At 36.2% G+C, this 18,755-nt stretch overlaps 7 protein-coding genes and 1 non-coding gene across 8 annotated transcripts; 3 read left to right on the forward strand and 5 right to left on the reverse strand.

Annotated features, from left to right (window-relative positions):
- Positions 1-407: 407 nt before the first annotated feature.
- LOC104783723 (uncharacterized) lies at positions 408-1,479 on the forward strand. The gene has a single exon (XM_087454004.1). It carries the CDS (start codon positions 408-410, stop codon positions 1,308-1,310), a length of 903 nt encoding a protein of 300 aa, XP_087310130.1. The 3' UTR covers positions 1,311-1,479.
- A 135-nt stretch (positions 1,480-1,614) lies between these two features.
- Positions 1,615-3,111, forward strand: LOC104783734 (uncharacterized). The gene has a single exon (XM_087454013.1). It carries the CDS (start codon positions 2,240-2,242, stop codon positions 2,969-2,971), a length of 732 nt encoding a protein of 243 aa, XP_087310139.1. The 5' UTR covers positions 1,615-2,239; the 3' UTR covers positions 2,972-3,111.
- A 159-nt stretch (positions 3,112-3,270) lies between these two features.
- Positions 3,271-6,531, reverse strand: LOC104783738 (putative proline-rich receptor-like protein kinase PERK6). The gene is made up of 7 exons (XM_010508855.2): positions 5,640-6,531; positions 4,715-5,380; positions 4,541-4,611; positions 4,378-4,454; positions 4,083-4,227; positions 3,818-3,979; positions 3,271-3,728 (listed from the first exon to the last, which is right to left on the reverse strand). Exons 1-7 carry the CDS (start codon positions 6,271-6,273, stop codon positions 3,450-3,452), a joined length of 2,034 nt encoding a protein of 677 aa, XP_010507157.2. The 5' UTR covers positions 6,274-6,531; the 3' UTR covers positions 3,271-3,449.
- Positions 6,532-6,662: 131 nt separating this feature from the next.
- Positions 6,663-8,915, forward strand: LOC104783745 (ras-related protein RABG3f). Its single transcript, XM_010508863.3, has 6 exons — positions 6,663-7,070; positions 7,721-7,847; positions 7,996-8,142; positions 8,237-8,317; positions 8,404-8,549; positions 8,643-8,915. The coding sequence occupies exons 1-6, from the start codon at positions 7,018-7,020 to the stop codon at positions 8,707-8,709; spliced, it is 621 nt and encodes a 206-aa protein (XP_010507165.1). The 5' UTR covers positions 6,663-7,017; the 3' UTR covers positions 8,710-8,915.
- TRNAT-AGU (transfer RNA threonine (anticodon AGU)) lies at positions 6,698-6,771 on the reverse strand. The gene has a single exon. It is a non-coding gene; the product is annotated as a tRNA-Thr (tRNA).
- A 216-nt stretch (positions 8,916-9,131) lies between the features above and the next one.
- On the reverse strand, positions 9,132-9,989 carry LOC104783751 (cationic amino acid transporter 4, vacuolar-like). Its single transcript, XM_010508869.3, has 2 exons — positions 9,572-9,989; positions 9,132-9,452 (listed from the first exon to the last, which is right to left on the reverse strand). The coding sequence occupies exons 1-2, from the start codon at positions 9,678-9,680 to the stop codon at positions 9,202-9,204; spliced, it is 360 nt and encodes a 119-aa protein (XP_010507171.1). The 5' UTR covers positions 9,681-9,989; the 3' UTR covers positions 9,132-9,201.
- Positions 9,990-11,481: 1,492 nt separating this feature from the next.
- Positions 11,482-12,288, reverse strand: LOC104705447 (uncharacterized). Its single transcript, XM_087509854.1, has 2 exons — positions 11,985-12,288; positions 11,482-11,870 (listed from the first exon to the last, which is right to left on the reverse strand). The coding sequence occupies exons 1-2, from the start codon at positions 12,286-12,288 to the stop codon at positions 11,482-11,484; spliced, it is 693 nt and encodes a 230-aa protein (XP_087365980.1).
- Positions 12,289-12,349: 61 nt separating this feature from the next.
- On the reverse strand, positions 12,350-17,519 carry LOC147949648 (uncharacterized). Its single transcript, XM_087509857.1, has 11 exons — positions 17,291-17,519; positions 17,123-17,203; positions 16,908-17,027; positions 16,681-16,824; positions 16,151-16,390; positions 15,633-16,071; positions 15,066-15,540; positions 13,861-14,378; positions 13,538-13,783; positions 13,310-13,422; positions 12,350-12,699 (listed from the first exon to the last, which is right to left on the reverse strand). The coding sequence occupies exons 1-11, from the start codon at positions 17,517-17,519 to the stop codon at positions 12,350-12,352; spliced, it is 2,955 nt and encodes a 984-aa protein (XP_087365983.1).
- Positions 17,520-18,755: the final 1,236 nt, after the last annotated feature.

Consider the following 18,755-nt stretch of genomic DNA (forward strand, 5'->3'; position numbering starts at 1 on the left):
TTACACCTCAACTTTTACGAGTTTTATCCTTTTCGTTACTATTTGCTTAATAATCCTTTTACATGAATGATGCACAACATAACAAAGTTGCAGGAACTCACGAAGCTGTGTATCTCAAGTGACAATTTTGGGCCGATAGATTGGGCCTTACTAAGGCCGCCTTAGTATTAAAAGCAAGGCGTAAAACTTAAAACAATTATTTCGGAATATAATAATATAATAATGGAAATATTACAACTCGCAATCTCTCCAATCAACCCCCAATCCTTTTCTCCTTCGCGTCTCTGCCATTTACAGTTCTGCAAATTAGGGTTTAAGCAAGCAAAAGCTAGAGAAGTGTCGATTTCTTCTGTTAGTTCTTGGATCTCTTTGATTAATAGTGTAATCGTAACCTCGGAAGATCCAAGATGGCTCGTAATGAAGAGAAAGCGCAGTCGATGCTCAACAGGTTCATCACCATGAAAGAATCTGAGAAGAAGAAGCCCAGAGAGCGTCGACCTTACCTTGCATCTGAATGCCGAGATCTAGCTGAAGCTGACAAATGGAGACAACAAATCATGCGAGAGATCGGTAGCAAAGTTGCTGAGATTCAGAACGAAGGATTAGGCGAGCACCGACTCCGAGATCTAAACGACGAGATTAACAAGCTTCTCAGGGAGAGATATCACTGGGAGCGGCGAATCGTTGAGCTGGGAGGTCCGAATCACTCGAGACACGGGGCGAAGATGACGGATCTAGAAGGGAACATCATCGATGTACCGAACCCTAGTGGGCGTGGTCCTGGGTATCGTTATTTCGGTGCTGCCAAGAAGCTTCCTGGAGTTAGAGAGCTTTTCGAGAAGCCTCCGGAGCTGAGGAAGCGTAAAACTAGGTATGATATATACAAGAGGATAGATGCTAGCTATTACGGGTATAGAGATGATGAAGATGGTATTTTGGAGAGTTTGGAGAGGAATGCTGAAGGAGTGATGAGGAAAAGATCTGTTGAGGAGTGGAGGAGGTTGGATGAGGTTAGGAAGGAAGCTAGGAAAGGTGCTACTGAGGTTGTGAGTGTTGGAGCTGCTGCTGCTGCAGCTAAGGAGGTGTTGTTTGAGGAGGAAGAGGATGTGGTTGAGGAGGAGAGAAGGGAGAGGGAGAAAGAAGAGGAGAAAGAGAGGGAGTTTGTGGTTCACGTTCCGTTGCCTGATGAGAAGGAGATTGAGAAGATGGTGTTGGAGAAGAAGAAGATGGATCTGCTTAGTAAGTATGCTAGTGAAGATTTGGTTGAGCAGCAGACTGAAGCTAAATCCATGCTTAATATTCATAGATAGAAAGAAAGGTGATCATCTTTTTCTTGCAAGGTTTAAATCATACCATGATATGTGACTCTATCTGTATCTTTAGTTTTTTTTTTTGCAATTCGTGATCAAGAAATTGACTGACTTGTTGTGTGTTTTAAGAAATTTCGATCAGTTATTCTGAAAACTTATTGATGTTTCATATCTTCTTACACCATAGATTATGTTCATAGAGAATTTGCTCTAGTTCTTGATTTAGATTTCTTTAGTCATGGTTATCTATCTTTTTCAAGAACATCATTAGCTTAGAGACGGTGAGTTGACGTCAGCCAAGTGTTTTGTGAGGTCTTTCCAGAGAGTATGATAAGGCTTTTGTCGAGTAATGTCATATAGCATGATCAGTCTATAGGTAGGAATTTACATTGAGGTGCATGATCCTTTCTCATCAATCAATCAGGAGTTTTACTGACTTGAGTATTTTGACCTCGTATTGAGATTTGAGATTGTTATTAGTAGTACCCCCTTACATGTGGATTTGCCGCAACTGATCTTTTCAGTGGGCAAATACTGTATAGAACTATGTGTGGCTAGTGGCATGCATTAGTATTGAGATTATTATTTAGTACCCTTACATCACTTCATCTACGTTCCTATAATCCAATAATGAACGTACGTAAACATATATTTTGTTTCTTGCGATAATAAAGATACTCACTCTTCTTTTTTTTTTCTTTCACTGAATGGATTATATTAAAAAGGAAGAGTTCGGAATCGTAGCAATTGGATATTTTGGAATAGATAGCTAATTTGTGAGTTCCATTTGAAAAAAAAAACAGGTGACGATTTCAAATATAGACGAGGAGCTTCCTTACAAAGATAGACATTCCATATTAAAATTTACTGTGTCAATAAAAATACTTATTGAATACGGACAAAACATCCAAAATCTGAATGCCGTTGAGATGGATAATACTTATGTCTGGAGATACGAACCACAGCCACATGTTCTCCTTGACACAATCACCAAACCATTCAACTCTCTAACCAAAAGAAAAAAAAAGAAAAAGAAACACTTTTTGTCTCTTCTCAGTCCCATTTCAATGGCGGACTACGAAGACGAAATCGACCACCATAACCAACCATTCATCCCAAAAGAAACAGCACTACAAGCCCTAAACTCCATAATCCAGCTTCACTTCGAGAAAACCCTCGAGAAGAAACGAGCCATTGACCACCAGAAGAAGAAGCTCCACAAGCTCTTTCAGCTCTTCTTCATCTTCCTCGCACTAGTCTTCTTCTCTCTCTCCCAACCCTCAGGTCGTCTCCGCTGCCGCCATTGTTGGGCACCCATCTGCCTCCTTTCCTTCTCTCACCTCTTCTTCTACGTCTCCGTCGCTCAAACCCTCCGTTGCATCAACGGCTTCAAGTACCAGCGTCGCTGCCACAAGCTCACTCTCGGCCTCGCCACACATAAGCTCCGGTTCATCAAGTCAAGAATCGCCGCCGGTGATTTCCTCAGCGGCGGCGACGGTGACGAGGCCTCGGCTGCTGCTTGGGATCTGGAAGTTCCTTATCAAGAACCACCAGATAGCTACTTTGGCAAGTTTAAGAGAAATTGGGCTCTCTATTTTGGTTTCTTGATCCTTCTTTACACTTTCATGATCTCCTTCTCTGTTGTTATCCTCTGTTTCTGAGATCTCTAGAATGGCATTTTCGTAAAATTCACAAAAAAAAACCCTGTGTCTCTCTTATCATCCATTAGTCTTCACTTCAGCTTTAGAAGGATCATTAGAAGATTGAAATAGAAATAAAAAGTTGAGAATCTTTGAGATTTGATTCCAGGAGTTGCAATGATATTGAAATCGAAAGGGATCACTACAAAGATGGAAACTTTGTAATTTGATTCAATATGGAGTTATTCAGTTCTTGTCATATCTCATTTGTCATTTCTACAATTCCCAAGTTACCTAGATACGAGAGATGGAAATCACAATTGAACATTTAAGTAGAGACAATTAGCATTAGTAAATCAATTAATCACAACCAAAAGTTTTTTTTTTTCACAGACACAAACACAAATCCAACGGTGACAAAAAAATAAAGAGTTTAAAAAAATTTTCATAGGGGAAACAAAACACAGCAAGGTAGATTGTTTGAAAACTAACAGCTAAATCAAAACTCTCGGTGAGGAGTTGTTTTGTTGTTGTTGTTAAGTCCTCCTCTACGATTCTCCTCGCTGTCAAGCCCGTACTCGCTCGTGTTCCCGTACTCGCTGCTTGCACCGTACTCATGGCTATCCAAGGCCACTTTCCTGAACTTCTTCATATCCGCACTGTAAGTGCTCGAGTCATAGTCCGAGCTTGATCCCCTACCGAGGAATGAACTCTGTCCTTGCTTCCCTCCTTCGTTTAGATCGTCTAGCGTTGCATCTCCCTCCAGTGCCCGAACAATCTGTTTAAACATTGGACCATAATGATCATTTTCTTGTTTATGTAATGTATATGTTTCAAAGAGTGGTCATGCTCTAAAGTAAAACTTGCCTGGCTCATCTTAGGCCTGCGTCTAGCTGAGTGCCTGATGGCTGCAGCGGCACAAGCCACCATTTGTGCCATCTCATGAGGCTCGTATTGGTTCTCGAGCCGTGGATCAACTAGTTCGCTGTAGTCTCCGTCTTGAGCTGCGTTTATGCATAAGGGTCTTGCCTGTGTAACAAAAAAGTAACCAAGTTTGCATTAAGCACACAAGATACTAACAGAGGAACCATTAATGTGAATATTACTATATATATGATATATGGTTACGGACCCAATCGACCAAACTGTCTTCCATTTCACCAGTGAGATCAACAGGTCGGCGTCCGGTAATGAGCTCAAGAAGCATCACTCCAAAGGAGAAAACGTCTGACCTGTCTGTAAGTTTACCGCTTGACGCATACTCTGGAGCCAAGTACCTGTCATATGATTCACATTTTGAGATTCTTGATTAGAGAAACAGATTCTTGAATGAGATTATAAACCAAGAACGTTTCTAATATTAGAAGCAAGTGTTACTGAAATTTGCAGGAACATTTTTCATCAGCTGGTTTCACGTTTTTTATTACCCGAAAGTTCCCATGATACGAGTGGAGACATGTGTAACATTGTCTTGAGATAGCTTCGCTAACCCAAAGTCTGCAACCTGCAGAGTTGAGGCAGTTCAGTTTTACAGAAATAAAGAAATGCCAAAGAATCTGATTGCATTATGAGTCAAAATCAGTAGCATACCTTGGCTTCAAAGGACTCGTCAAGAAGAATGTTTGAAGCTTTAATGTCTCTATGAATGATTTTGGGATGACCTAAGTCAACAAAGTCAATAAAACAAAGTTTGATCACATCACTGATTAAACCACTCGAATTTCCCAATAAGGTTGAAGAGATTAGATTTTTGTTATAACTTACAATCTTCATGTAAGTAAGCAAGTCCTTTAGCTGATCCCAAAGCAATCCTGAGCCTTGTAGGCCAATCAAGAACATTGCCACTTTTACCATGGAGATGGAACTCAAGTGTGTCATTAGGTAAGAACTCATAAACCAACATCCTCTGTCCTCCTGCAATACAATACCCAACAAGAGACACAAGAAACCGATGATGAACTCGACTAATGATATCAACCTCAGCCTGAAACTCGCGTTCTCCTTGTCCGCTTCCCGCTTTCAGACTCTTCACCGCAATCTCTTTCCCATTGGGAAGTATTCCCTTGTGAACATACCCGAACCCGCCTTGACCTAACAATCTTGCTTGAGAGAAGCCTTGAGTTGCAGCAGCTAGCTCGTCGTAAGTGAATGTGCTCTTGTTGAAACCTAAAGCCACTGAAGGGTGAGGTGGTGGTAGTGACGGACCATGTGGACCTGAGTAGTTTGAGCTCATGTCGCTGCTGTTTCCGTTGTTCATACCGCCTGAGACCAGCGGTGGTGGTGGTGGCGGGGACGGTTGCCAGCTTCCTGGTGGTGGTGCAGGCGATGAATTCATCCAGTTACTATTCCCGTTTGATCCAGGATACTGATGAGACAGATTCATAACGTGATCGCTCTGGTTATTGTATTGCTGCTGTTGGTATTGATCACCTACAAATAAAACAGAGACTTGAGTTTTACCTTGTTGCTTGAGTAACAAGAAAACCATATTCAAAAACTTTACGCATGACATGATTTTTCTATGATATCTCAAAAATATTGTGGAAGGTGATTTAGAGGTTCTTAAGTCCATTTTCACGAGTTAGAATATTGATTAGCTTGATGAACAAGAAATGGTTCTAAATTAGGCTAGGTTAGGGTTAGGTTTGATGGGTTTTATTTGTACCTATGCCGGTAGCGAAATCGTTACCTGAATAATACGGCATTTGATGCTTCTTTTTCTTCTTGCGACAACAACAGACGCAGAACAATATCATAACAAGAAAGAGGAGTCCAGCACCAGCAACAATCCCAACTATAGCAGCCGTGTTCGGTTCATTGTTTCGTGAGTTGGAGCCACCACCGCTAGATTTAGGTGGAGCCAGCGCTTTAGGTGGGGAAGAAGAGTTACGGTCGGAGCTTCTTGAAGGAGGCGGAGGTGAACGATTGTTGTTTCCTCCGCCGTTGTTGTTGTTGTCATTGTTATTTCCATTGTTGTTATTGCCATTGTTGTTATTCCCGCCGTTGTTATTGCCATTGTTGTTATTACCATTGTTGTTATTGCCATTGTTGTTATTGTCATTGTTGCTCTTACCATCATTGTTGTTGTTGTTGTTATTACCATTGTTGTTTCCTTGAGGAGATGGTGGAGATTGTGAGTCGCCTGAAGAAGGCGGTGGAGGAGAGGAAGAGGAATCCTCAGGGGTAGGAGGAGCAGGGGGTGAAGAAGAGGAGGAGGAATCATCAGGAGGCGGAGGAGAGGATTGTTGTTGATTGTCGGATGATGACGGAGATGGTGGTGTAGGGGACGGCGGTGAATTCTCCGGGGATTGCCCCTCCGCCATAATCTCTCTTTTGGTGTCTTCTTTTTGTATGTGTTTTTTTTTTATTTATTGTGAAGCTCTCCCCTTTTTTGTTTTTTTGTTTACGAGAAAAAGAGAGAGAGAGAGAGAGAGAGAGAGAGAGAGAGAGAGAGAGATGAACAAACAAAGAGAAGAAACACAAAACCTCTTTGTGTCTCAAAATCTATTTTTAAAGATTGCTTTCAAATCTTTGTTGTTGTTGTCTTTTTTTTCTGCATTGGGTAATGTCTTCTTTTTGTAGGGTCTATCTTTGGGGTATTAATACAGCCATGCAATTTATGTACCACACCAACCACTAAATTTGTAAAAAAAGAAAGAAAGAAAAAAAAACCCACAGTTGTAAAAAGAATGAGTTTATTACAAAACTTATGAAAAGAGAAAACCAAAAAATTAAATAAACAAGCAATGCTCTCGTTGAGAGTTGAACTCAAGACCTCCCGCTTACTAAACGGGTGCTCTAACCAACTGAGCTACGAGAGCTGCTTGTTCGTTAATAAACGATATAAATAAATATTATTTCAACAGTATAATTCTCTCACCCCTATTTTAATAAGAAGACAAAATACTAGTCGCCCAAGAGAAATCAATCAGAAGACAGATCAGGAACAGCTTAGAAGAACTCTCTTCCAAGGGCACACAGAGAAAACACCCCCTTCTTCCACCAGAGATCTCTCTCAGCTTTGTTCAACCTCTCTTTTTTTTCTCTCTCTAAGAAGATCTGATACGATGCCGTCTCGTAGACGTACCCTCCTCAAAGTCATCATCCTCGGTGATAGCGGGTTTGGTTTCTCTCTCTCTTTTTTTTTTTTTATGTTAATTTGTATGTGATTACTGATTACTTGAGAGTTTTCTGATGAGTGATTGTGTGGCTTCTTTTTCTGGGTTTTTGAGGTTTAAGTCGGATTTTGTCTAGTTCGTTTCCTTTGAACTGTGATTTGCTTATTTTTGTTGATCAATCCCTTAGGTTACTGCTGCAATTTTGTTTTCTTTTGTCTTGCTAATTAATTAAGAACCCATAACTGAATTTGATCTGATGTTATTAGGTTGCTTTTTTTTTTTTCATGGGGGTTGTTGTTTCTGTTGATCCAAAAAAATCTGATATTTTCTTTGGTTAAAAATTGAGATGACATAGTTTCTCAAACCCAAATAACTTGAGTTCACTATACACCACGGTTTTAGTCTATACTTGTTGGTTCTCCGACAACATGAAGTTGAAAAACCTACTTATGATCTGAGGTTTGGTTTCTTTTTACCCTTTTGCATGTTCTTTTTTTTTTTGTATCTGATTTGTTGGTACTGAATCGTTTGGACTCTCTTTTTTTCGTGGTTACCATGTAATGAGTACATGAAATTAGTGTATATTCTAAGATCATCTCTTGTTAGTTGAGTATAACTAATTATGGACCTGTCTAACGTTTGGTTACTACAGGGTAGGAAAAACCTCTTTGATGAATCAGTATGTTAATAAAAAATTCAGCAACCAGTACAAGGCAACCATTGGAGCTGACTTCTTGACCAAGGAAGTTCAGTTTGAAGATCGCCTTTTCACTTTACAGGTTCTTACTAGTGCTTAAAGTTTCAACCAGAATCTTTCAGGCTAACCTATTTTTGTGGTTAAATTTGGTGTGTACTGCTTTCCTTGCTTAAGCTGGATAACAAAGCTTACTTGTTCCTGTCGTTTCTTTGTCAATGGGTTTATAACAGATCTGGGATACAGCTGGACAGGAAAGGTTTCAGAGCCTTGGTGTAGCCTTTTACCGTGGTGCTGATTGCTGTGTTCTTGTGTATGATGTCAACTCCATGAAGTCTTTTGACAATCTGAACAACTGGAGGGAAGAATTTCTGATCCAGGTAACCATATTCATGCTTGTTCGTTCTCACCCCTGTTGACAGATATTTCATAACAAGCAAATCTGTAACACGAGTGTAATAATATGTCTTGCAGGCGAGTCCATCAGATCCAGAGAATTTTCCATTTGTTCTTATCGGAAATAAGGTTGACGTGGATGGTGGAAACAGCAGAGTGGTATGTGCTTGCTTGCATGATTTTCCATTGTTCATGAATCTTTTGTGAGATGTAATCCAAATGCAAAACTCTCATTTTGATGGCAGGTTTCAGAGAAAAAGGCTAAAGCTTGGTGTGCTTCAAAAGGGAACATTCCTTACTTTGAGACCTCTGCCAAGGAAGGTACTAACGTGGAGGAAGCTTTCCAATGCATTGCCAAGAACGCCTTAAAGAGTGGAGAAGAAGAAGAGTTGTAAGTTTTTTAAACAGTACTTACATACTTCATTCATCTTTTATATTACGGGGTTTGGTCTCAACATTTTCTTGTCTTTTCTCTTTTCATTAGATACTTGCCAGACACAATCGATGTTGGGACGAGCAACCAACAGAGGTCTACAGGGTGTGAATGCTAAGAACTATATCAATCACCACCAGAAGGAAACGAGGCTTCTCCTTTCATTATCTCTTTTCAAAACTTATCTCTTAATTATTACATTGTAAATTTTACTTTCGTGTGGATGAGGGATGAGTGAGAACAAAAACCAAAAAAAAAACAAGGAACCCTAAAAAAAAAGAACGAGAATTGTTTAGTAAGTTAACTGTGGGCTTTTTATTTTAAGTGATGTTTTAGTTGAATACATAACATCATTGGAACAGAAAAGAAAAAATACTGTATAACAACTGAGATTTTAGACTCTAAAACAACTGACATTACATGTGAATCGGGGGAGTATCAAACTTGAGTCAACTGAGATTTTCGAGTGCCGAACTGCTGATACTCAGCTTGTGTTTCTTTTGCTTGGTTTCGAATGCATACATCAGAATCAACAGGTGATTTTTCTTTTTTAGTTAAAGCATGTTAAGTTCTTTAGCAATCTATACTAGATTAACAACAAAGTACACGTTTAATGTCTCAGTAACCCTGACATAAAAAAAAACAATGTACAAACCCTTCTCCAAGACAAATGTATGACATAATAATGATAAGCACTCCCAGCAGATGGACAGCGAGAAGCAAGCTCAGCATAACAACACGCCGAGAGAGCAGCAGCAACTCCAGCAATGAAAAATGAAACAGCAAGAGCAGGTCCTGTGTGCTCTCTAGCTACAGTTCCCACAAGAATATACACTCCTGCTCCAATCGTCGTCCCAACTCCTACCAAATTAACAGAGAAAGAAACACAATAAGCATCAATATGGATGAAAAAGGTAGAAACTTTAATGGCCTGGATACAATCATCGAAGTTCGCCAAAAGTTTGAATCTTTTCACATACCAATAGCTACAAGATCAACCACAGATAGTTTCTTGGCAAGCTGATGATGTCCATCGTTTTTGATAAGATGAACAGAATCAGCTTGTTTCCTTCTAACAAGACTGTTCATATCAACCCAACTTGCTTCTAATAAACCGGTTTGATTTTGTCCCAATCGATTCAGAGCCAACTCATCTCAGACAATTCCAATAAAAATATTGAAACTTCCCTTAACAGAGTCCAGATAAATGGAGTATCGGAGCCGGAGATACTTTAGAAAGGCGTGCACGATTCCAACTTTTTGTGAGATTACTTTTTATTAAGATTCTCGTAAGAAAGATTCTTGAAAAAATGAGATGAGTTTTTTTTTTTTTTTTTTTTTTTTTTTTTTTTTTTTTGTGATTTTGTATATGTTTTTTTTTAATTCGCAATTGGGCTCAAATAAAATCCTATCCTGATAAATTTATCTACACCTCATATTATTATTAAAAATATATTTTTTTAACAGAATATCTCTATAATTAAATTAGTAACCATTTTGAGTTTGAGGGAAGATATCATATTTTTCTTAAAACAATTTCACCATTAAATAGTGACAATTTATCAAAATGTAGACATGTGCATCTCACACAATTTCTCTTCAAAAATTTAAGGATAATAAAAAAAGTAACATTAACTTGAATTCATTCTTATTATCAAATAATTAAAAATATATGTAATGAGAAGTATAAAAACTAGTGTATAATATACTTTTAATGACTTATTTTGTTCTTTTTTTTTTTTCTTCCGTTTCGCTGGCGCAAAAAGAAATTAAAAAAAAGGTGTTGGCAGACTGTTTCAAACCTCAGATCTCTCTTTGTTACGAAAGCAACCTTCAGCCGCTAGACTACATTGATTCACTCGTAAATGTCTGTTGAAAACGTGTGGTTTAAATCTTATATCCCTTAGAAATTCTGGATGGTGGGATTTGAACACATTACCTCAGCACACCTAAGTAATGGCCGTTAACCTCTACACTACCTAAGCATTTCTAACATATAATGACCAATTAAATATCTATACGGTTCCAAGGCCGCAAGACTTGTGCTGGCTATGTGCACAGCTAAACTCACATTCAGTGAAAGCCTTCCTCCAAGCACCAAAATGTTTATTATAACTTGAAATATATAAATATTGTTTAAGTTATTTTCATATTATTTAGCCTATCTCAACCTATCACAAATTAGTATGTACTTTTTGTTTGACATTTGATTTATGTGAGGACGATATTGACTCTGACACATAGTACATTCCATTCTTATATCATTAACTCTGGCCTCTATCCTCTCCTCTGTTTTAGCTGTAGCCTTATGCCTGTGTTTTTATAAATGTGTATATATTATTACAATTTCTTCAATCTAAAAATATTGTCTAGTTATTCAACCTGTCTAAAATATATATATAAATATATAATATATACATAGTTAAATAATTGGAAATAATATAGTGGTAGAATTTGAAATATAATTAATATTTGAAATAAATTAAATAAACGAACTCAATATATCTATATAAGATAGCACAAATTTGGTGGAGTTCATAAATAATATAATTTATGAAATTTATTTGAAGGATGGAAATTTAAAAGAAAACCTGCAAAAAAAAAAATCAATGATCAAATAATTAAAAGACAAACAAATGTATAAATTTAAAAAGAATTGAAAACAGAGTAAAAACAGAGTCTTACGAAGGGATGCATGAAATGGATCAAATGTTTTGGAAAACCTCTTTGAAGACGACATTCTTTGTTTTTGTTTGAGGTTTTCCTTTTGGGTCAGTAATGAGAATTTCAATCCTGATTTACTGCTTACACGGGACATAGCTACATATAGCTGGCCATGAGAAAAGATAGGTCTAGGCAAGTATAAACCAATATTTGAGAGAGACTGGCCTTAACTTTTGTTGATAGTCATTGCAAAAGCAACGTTTATGGGAAATTGTCTACGTCTCATCTTGAAAGGCAAACAAGTATCTGATGGGATTAATACCATTTTTGGTAGAAGAACAATTTTACCAACTCGCGTACCCGTTATGATTCTTGCTTGTATAACATGATCAGCCATTTGTGTAATCTGTAGTCTTGTTCCATTCATTAGACCGCCATGAGGATCAATATTGCGTAACAACATTACTGGACAACCAATATTCAATCGAAGAGCATGGTTTGATACTCCTGAAATCCTAACTGAGTTTAGGAAATCCGGGCTATATGAAGGATTGTATTTATTCCTTTTATCTGCAGGATCAATACTATCTGAACTTAAGTAAATCTTTTCTTCACCTGTAAAACAATCAACGATTAAAACCCTATTATGAAGGTGTTTTTTTTTACAGCTCTGAAACGTCATATAGTATATAGAATGAATAGGAATATTAGCAGAAAGCTGATACTAACCTTCTAATATGGAGATCATGTGGTCATTTATAGTGTTGACATCATCATTCGTATGACACAAAATAGCTCTGCTTTGAAAATAGCTGGCATCCTTGGTTGTATGTAACGAATTACCATATATTGCATTAATGATCGCTTCAATTGGAGAGTCTACTTCTTTGATAAGCAATTCTTCTGGTATGTCAATATCAACAACTCCATCATTTGGCTCATTAAGTCTTCCTTCTCCAACATTAAGAATCCATTTCGAGAACTCTTCAATCTCCCTGGCTTCACTTGGAGTTATGTTTTGCAGCAACCTCATATTTCTTGTTAGCCTCAAAACTTTACAATGATTCCAAAGGTAAGATGAGTTGAGCGAGGAGTTAACTATTTGCTCTTGACCAGCACCAACAATAACGGAAATCACCACCATACATAATGATCTTACCCCCAAAAGGTTTTTCTTCGGGATCACGCATTATATCTTTCAAACTTCTATCCAAAGTCTCAAAGCAGTATTTACTCATCATTGGAGCTTCGTCCCAAATTATCAACTTCGCTTCTTGGACTAATTCACCTAGATCAGAAGACCTTGACATTCTGCACATTGACGTTTCATGAACTTCTAAAGGAATGCCAAACCTTGAATGAGCTGTTCTGCCACCTTCTAACAAAAGAGAGGCTATACCGCTAGATGCAGTATTCAACACTATTTCTCCCCTGATCCTTACAGCTGCAGATAAAATTTTCCAAAAGAATGTTTTACCAGTTCCACCAAAACCATATAAGAAAAATATCCACCTTTATCTTTGAAAACAGAGTCTATGAACTCATCATATATCTTCTTTTGCTCTTCCATCAGCATATTTAACCACTCCAGATGCTTCTTTTTTTAAATCAGTTTGATTGATGAATCTTCGTTCATCAACTATTAACTGGTTTAAAACAGGAATATTCTCATTCTTAAGCTGGGGCAGAGTTTTAAAAGACTCGAGCGAAGAACCATTTCTTCTCAATTGTTTGTTTATCTCTTGTAGACAAAATATTTTCCTTTCTTCACCAGTCAATGTAAGCTCTGCAAAATAAGTTTTTTTTTTTTAATTTATATACTACATCTAACATTTAAAAACAAAAAAAAAGCAAATTAACTTAATAAGATAGAAAATGTAATGAACCTGGTCGCTTCAATTCTACTCTTTTCCGCCTTAATATGTCTTCAGATAACATCTCCTAAGTTTCTTCCCATACAATATGAGGAGTACTTAAAACAACTGCGAGAAGCATCCTGACAAACATTTTACGAACGAACTTTGGAGAACACATGAAATGTGCTTCTTTTATACCTTCAATATATTCTTTGTCATCATCTAACAACCCAAGAGCGTAACATGCTTCACGATACGTTTTGTGTACGACACCATTCACAGTTTTAATATGGTCAAAACTGGTAGGACCTCTAACGAAATTGAGAAGTATCCTCAAATGATATGCATCATCTATGGTCGGAGGAACGTAGTTAATTCTCCCTATAGCAAATGTTTTTGTTTTTCTCCTTCCCATCCCAAATAAACTTGCTTGGTATTTCTTCGTATAATAACTGTCTAGCTTCTTCATCACGCTTATTAAGTTCAAATAAGGCAAGGAACTGAGATTCATCAAGAGAGTCACGATCCTTGACATTCTGTGCAGACTCACCTTCTCGGTAATAAATAGGTTGTTTGCCTTCCTCATGGAAAGTGAGTGGCATAACAGCGGTTTGCCTATAATGTATTTGGTAAGCTAAAATCCTCCACATAGCTTCACATGCAGATACATATCTGAAAAGGGTTAAAAAAGATGATTTAAAATGAATAATGTCCACAGAAAGTGAAATTTTAAACAACTATTTGTTTACCTGCCATCAAAGTAATCTTGTATTTCATCTTTCGATGATGGAGTGTTATCATTTTGGCGATTCTTGTGACCTTCCTCAGGAACTTTTTTTATATTAGGTTCCACAATGACACCAACTCGATCATTACCTTTGTGAACATACTTAAATAAGTACTTCACTGAACCTGTTTGGTTGCACCACTCCACATTTATATGAGCATGATATTTAAGCGACAAAGTCCGATTGTAAGGGACAACATATCGGTTATCACATTTGAAACCATTCTTCTCGATAAAACGCCCATCCTTGCTTCTTCTATAAACCGGATAACCTTCCTTGTCAATGCTGGTGATGTTAACATTCTGTTTTGGGTAAAGTATTGAACAACTACCTTCTTCCATGCAAGGAGATGATGGGTTAACACTACCACATGGACCATGAATCATACATTCTGATATTATATTGTAGAGTTCTGGATCTTTTTCCTTGTCTAGAATTTCAGCAGAAATCAACTTGTCAATTTCGTCTGCAGTAGGGAACTTGCATTTGGGATCCATCCAGATGATAATATGAGCATGCGGAAGACCCCTCTTTTAAAACTCTACTGTCTACATAGCTGCACAATCATATGAATAATTTTAATATATATATATCTAGTGTTAAAAAAGAATGATATATCATTTATAAAAAAATGATGAAGGTAAATAATTTAAACCTGAAACTGTTTTCCCAAAAATATGTTTTCTTGTGATGTCATCCATAAGATTTTCAAGCTTGAGCTTGAATATTTTGCAAATGGTGTCTGGCCTATCTTCAGTCTTTAGCTTCCTCTCATTGACAAATCTTACAATTTCAGGCCATTTAGGATTGCATGTGAATGTAATAAAGAGGTCTTGAAACACAAACTTCTTACATGTAGCCATTGCATCAAGGTAGCTCTGCCTCATATACATTGGTCCCCCAGTAAAAGAAGCAGGTAGCATGATGGAGTCTCCTTGATTGCTTAGGTTGTCGTCTCCAGCTTCTGATGCTTTCCTCAAATCTTCCTTGAATGTCCTTCGAAGTTTTTTTTGGTTTTTTTTTTTTAAATACCGGAGCCTATTTGTTTCGATCATGGTATAAGCATCAACAATAAACTGTTGTAGTAGTCGCTTTGATCTTAGAAGGGTGTGCTTTTCATTTTTCCTTTCTTGAAGCCTATACGCAAACCACTGTTTCATACTTACATCCTTCTGACTCTTTTTCTTTGATTCCTTATTCTTTGTCTGATTCTTTGGTTTCCTGCCTCTTGTTATCTTTGTCTTCTTAATACCAAGTCTGTAGCCATCTTCTCCTCTGGGAAACAGCAAAGGATATTGTAGGGCTAGATATGCGACATGACATTCATGAATTCTTAGTAATTTTCCGCTCCTTTTTTGAAGAACAATATCTCGTTTATCCATATTGCCATCAATATCTCCGGGAATCAGTGCAGCTACTTCAGAGGCTGTAGGGATGTTGTATTCCATACCATCAGTCTTGCGACTCGAGATAATCCTCATATGGAAGTTTGTTTCTTCTTTCTCCATATCAAATCTCTCTCTAGCCATTCTAAAAGCTTGTACATGAGGATTAACGTCGTCAAGCAATTTAATGAAGCTCTCCACAAGGTCTGGCCTGAATTTTTTCTTCCCATCCTTATTCGATACACGGTCTTCTTTGCTGAAATTTGTTAAAACAAAATTATCGTAAATCTCCTAATACAGATTAAATACATATTATCCAAATTATAAAAAGTCAATTATGGAACTAACCTCATAACATTCACTCTATTTTGGACTTCATTTTGAGTGTCGACAATATAAAGCTGTTGAAACTTTGCATAATCACCAGGCTTTGGTTTTAAAGATCCCATCAAATGATAGTTTTCACCTTGCAACACAAACATTGATGGACCACGTCCTTTTTTTACAGACCGGTCTACCCTCCCACCCAAAGATGTAAATAAGAAAAGCATGTTGTAAGGTCTAGTGTTCTCTTGAAAGTGACGTGACAAATCATCTTCATTTGTTAGTAAATTCCATAACATCTCTGGCGACTCTTTTAGCATAGGTAGAACAATTTGTCCATGCATACAACATCCGTTGTAGACTGGGTTATTAGTTCTTCTTCTTCTGTTCATCCTCTCTCCATACCAAAATATTGCATCACAATGAGCACAACTATAATCAGGATCACCATCATCTTGATATCCTGTCCATAAGTAATATTCCATCATTGACAACAATTTTTGTTTATAAATCCATTAAAAAAATTAAGTTAAAAATAATACCTGCCCATAAATTAACTGTATTCTTTGTACTTAAAGTTGCCATTCCGAATACTTTTTTTAAACTTGCCTCAAACTCGGTGAGAATATTGTAACGATGTTTAGTTGCATTAAAAGATGACACTCGTGGTGTAAATTTTTCAACAACATTTTCAACATCGGAAGCATATTCAGATGATGATGAATTGTCTTCTCCTTGACTACTACAGTAAAACACTTGATCATCATATTCTTCTTCAATATCTACAAAATGATAGCAGTGTATTTTTCATTAATAAATGCATACTAAATATCATAGTTTAAATTTAATTAAATTTAAATTATACCGCTATCTGAGTCCACTTGCTCATATTGGTCGTCTTCTTCTTCATCTAAATTTCTCATTTTTGAGACTTCAGAAACCTTCCTTCTAAAAATGTTATTTTGGATGCTTGAGTGGACAATCTCTCTGTGTATTAATGGGAAATTAAATTAAATAATATCCACAATGTACTTATGCTTAAATATAAGATGTTTGCTAAACATAACCGTACCTTTAGTAATAGTGGTCTCTATACTGAACTCATCCTGAGTTGAGTTTGTGATAGTATTTCCTGGTATATTTGTAAAATTTGTAGGTGTAGAATTGAATCTTGTATTCTTTCCACGATTACTCGAGTAATTTGGCTGCACTTGGTCTATAAGTTATAAAGTTAATATAAAATTAATGTTAAAATTAAGATAATATAAATAGTTAGAGATATATGTTAGATTAATATACCTGATATAGTCGATGCTCCTTTTCTATTTGTTGAACTTGTAGCTCTTTCATTATATGAGTGACTAAATGTGGGTTTAAAAAAGTGGTTTGCAGGACTTTTCTTGAGAGTGGGCTTATTACCTGATATAAAGAAGTTATAAAATTACTTCTTGTAGGTTAATTACTTCTTGTAAATTAATTAGATGATTAATAATAAATTTATTTAACCTAATTACCATTTAAAATATGGGATTGGTTTTCCTTGTTCAATATGCCTTGGTTTTCAAAGGTAGAAGATGGTGTACTATAATCAACACCTAATTGACAAAATTAAAAACGAAGTTATTAGTTTCTGGAAATGAATTGAATTATATTTAGAAAAAATAAAATAAATTGAAGAATACCAGAAACTGTGTTTCTTGTAATTGGAGAGGAATGTTGGTGAGAAGATGGCCGATTAGAAATATCATTCAGAACTCTACCAAAAACGGAATTAATATTGACTGAAGATTGTGGCGTATTTGAGACAATAACTGGACTTTGTACTTGATTATCAGTAAAGAGTTTACGGTTTTTTGGTTCTCCTGGTTTGCCTGGAACACGATTTTCGTCGGAATGTTTTCTCTTCTTCATCGTCAACCACAAAACAAATGGTAGAAACACCTAGTTCATGATTTTATTAAGTAGCTCTTGATGCGGTATCTGTTATAAAGATATTATAATCACAATGCTTTATTTATGGAAGGAATATATTTGGATACATTGTCTTATTAGAAATAAATTGTGTAACAGTAAATATTCTCAAATATACCTGAGAATATATACAAAATCTTTTCTTTTTAGTATTAAATAAAATATTCGACAATAGTGCTTTTACTTTAACCATAATCTAAATTAAAGATAGTTTTAAACTTAAAATTGAACTTCAAATAAAGATAATTTATGATATCAAAAATAGTACTTGACGATACTATACCATATTCTCCACAATCAAAGGTTCAGAATTACAACAACTTATTGAACATACTAATAAAAAAAAAGTGAAAGATTACGAAACAGGCTAAAAGGTAGGATATTTTGCCGGTAGCACTACTAAGTTGAATCACTCTCTTCTTCTTCTGTCCCCTCATAATCTTGATCATATGATGTCTCATAAAAATAAACTCTGCAAATAAAGATAAAACTGTTATAATTAGATCACATATGAATAAACATTGAATTATTCAAACAACATTCTATGAACTTACAGTGCGGGATCTCTAGTAAATTCTTCGACTTCGTCACCAAGAAAGATATATGAACATCTTAATTGAGACATTAGACAATGAGCACCTAAACAATGAAAACTTAGGTAAAATATTCTATTTGAACATTTATAAAAAGTTTTTTTATAATAAGATTTGATTAAGAGGATAATACCTTCAAAGAAAGAGCTTCTCCAAAACATTAGCATACACATTATTTGTCACTTTCATAAGTCGGGTTCGCAACTATTCTTTCCCATTTATAAACAAATTCCAAACAGGTTTCACCTACTGCAATACAATTAATCTTCTTGCCACTTAACAGGAAAAAAATTGTAAAATCAATAAACTGCCTTTATTTCTCAAATGATGTTATTTTAAATTGGGCAATAAAAGACTTATTTATCAACATAAATTTTAAAATTAGTTACATTACTTACTCAATGTCTTCAACAGTAAAAGGAAGAACATGTTTCTGACCATTGTATCCACCTTCATAATCAAGAAAACTAATAAAACGACGTACTCCCACTCAACGACCTTTCCACAAAAATCTACAAAAAAAAAATAGGGAAAAGAACAACAAACAATAAACTCTTTTCATTTTTCAAATTGAAAAGAATTA

This window comes from Camelina sativa, chromosome 1 (assembly GCF_030686135.1).
Source record: "Camelina sativa cultivar CO46 ecotype springtype chromosome 1, ASM3068613v1".
Classification (NCBI taxonomy): Eukaryota; Viridiplantae; Streptophyta; class Magnoliopsida; order Brassicales; family Brassicaceae; genus Camelina; species Camelina sativa.

What these genes read in the sequence shown, in the direction of transcription:
- LOC104783723 (XM_087454004.1), top strand. Translation starts at nt 408, where the DNA reads ATGGCTCGTAATGAAGAGAAAGCGCAGTCGATGCTCAACAGGTTCATC.
- LOC104783751 (XM_010508869.3), bottom strand. Translation starts at nt 9,680, where the DNA reads ATGAACAGTCTTGTTAGAAGGAAACAAGCTGATTCTGTTCATCTTATC. An exon ending in GGTTGATCTTGTAGCTATTG is followed by an intron (nt 9,453 to 9,571) that starts GTATGTGAAAAG and finishes TTAATTTGGTAG; the next exon opens with GAGTTGGGACGACGATTGGA.
- LOC147949648 (XM_087509857.1), bottom strand. Translation starts at nt 17,519, where the DNA reads ATGAAGAAGAGAAAACATTCCGACGAAAATCGTGTTCCAGGCAAACCA. An exon ending in TACAGTTAATTTATGGGCAG is followed by an intron (nt 16,072 to 16,150) that starts GTATTATTTTTA and finishes ACTTATGGACAG; the next exon opens with GATATCAAGATGATGGTGAT. An exon ending in TACGAAGAAATACCAAGCAA is followed by an intron (nt 13,423 to 13,537) that starts GTTTATTTGGGA and finishes CAATTTCGTTAG; the next exon opens with AGGTCCTACCAGTTTTGACC.
- LOC104783745 (XM_010508863.3), top strand. Translation starts at nt 7,018, where the DNA reads ATGCCGTCTCGTAGACGTACCCTCCTCAAAGTCATCATCCTCGGTGAT. An exon ending in GGGAAGAATTTCTGATCCAG is followed by an intron (nt 8,143 to 8,236) that starts GTAACCATATTC and finishes TATGTCTTGCAG; the next exon opens with GCGAGTCCATCAGATCCAGA. An exon ending in AGTGGAGAAGAAGAAGAGTT is followed by an intron (nt 8,550 to 8,642) that starts GTAAGTTTTTTA and finishes TCTTTTCATTAG; the next exon opens with ATACTTGCCAGACACAATCG.
- LOC104783738 (XM_010508855.2), bottom strand. Translation starts at nt 6,273, where the DNA reads ATGGCGGAGGGGCAATCCCCGGAGAATTCACCGCCGTCCCCTACACCA. An exon ending in TCAAATGCCGTATTATTCAG is followed by an intron (nt 5,381 to 5,639) that starts GTAACGATTTCG and finishes TTTTATTTGTAG; the next exon opens with GTGATCAATACCAACAGCAG. An exon ending in TGCTTACTTACATGAAGATT is followed by an intron (nt 4,612 to 4,714) that starts GTAAGTTATAAC and finishes TTGTTGACTTAG; the next exon opens with GTCATCCCAAAATCATTCAT.
- LOC104705447 (XM_087509854.1), bottom strand. Translation starts at nt 12,288, where the DNA reads ATGAGGTTGCTGCAAAACATAACTCCAAGTGAAGCCAGGGAGATTGAA. An exon ending in CATGATCTCCATATTAGAAG is followed by an intron (nt 11,871 to 11,984) that starts GTTAGTATCAGC and finishes ATTGTTTTACAG; the next exon opens with GTGAAGAAAAGATTTACTTA.
- LOC104783734 (XM_087454013.1), top strand. Translation starts at nt 2,240, where the DNA reads ATGGATAATACTTATGTCTGGAGATACGAACCACAGCCACATGTTCTC.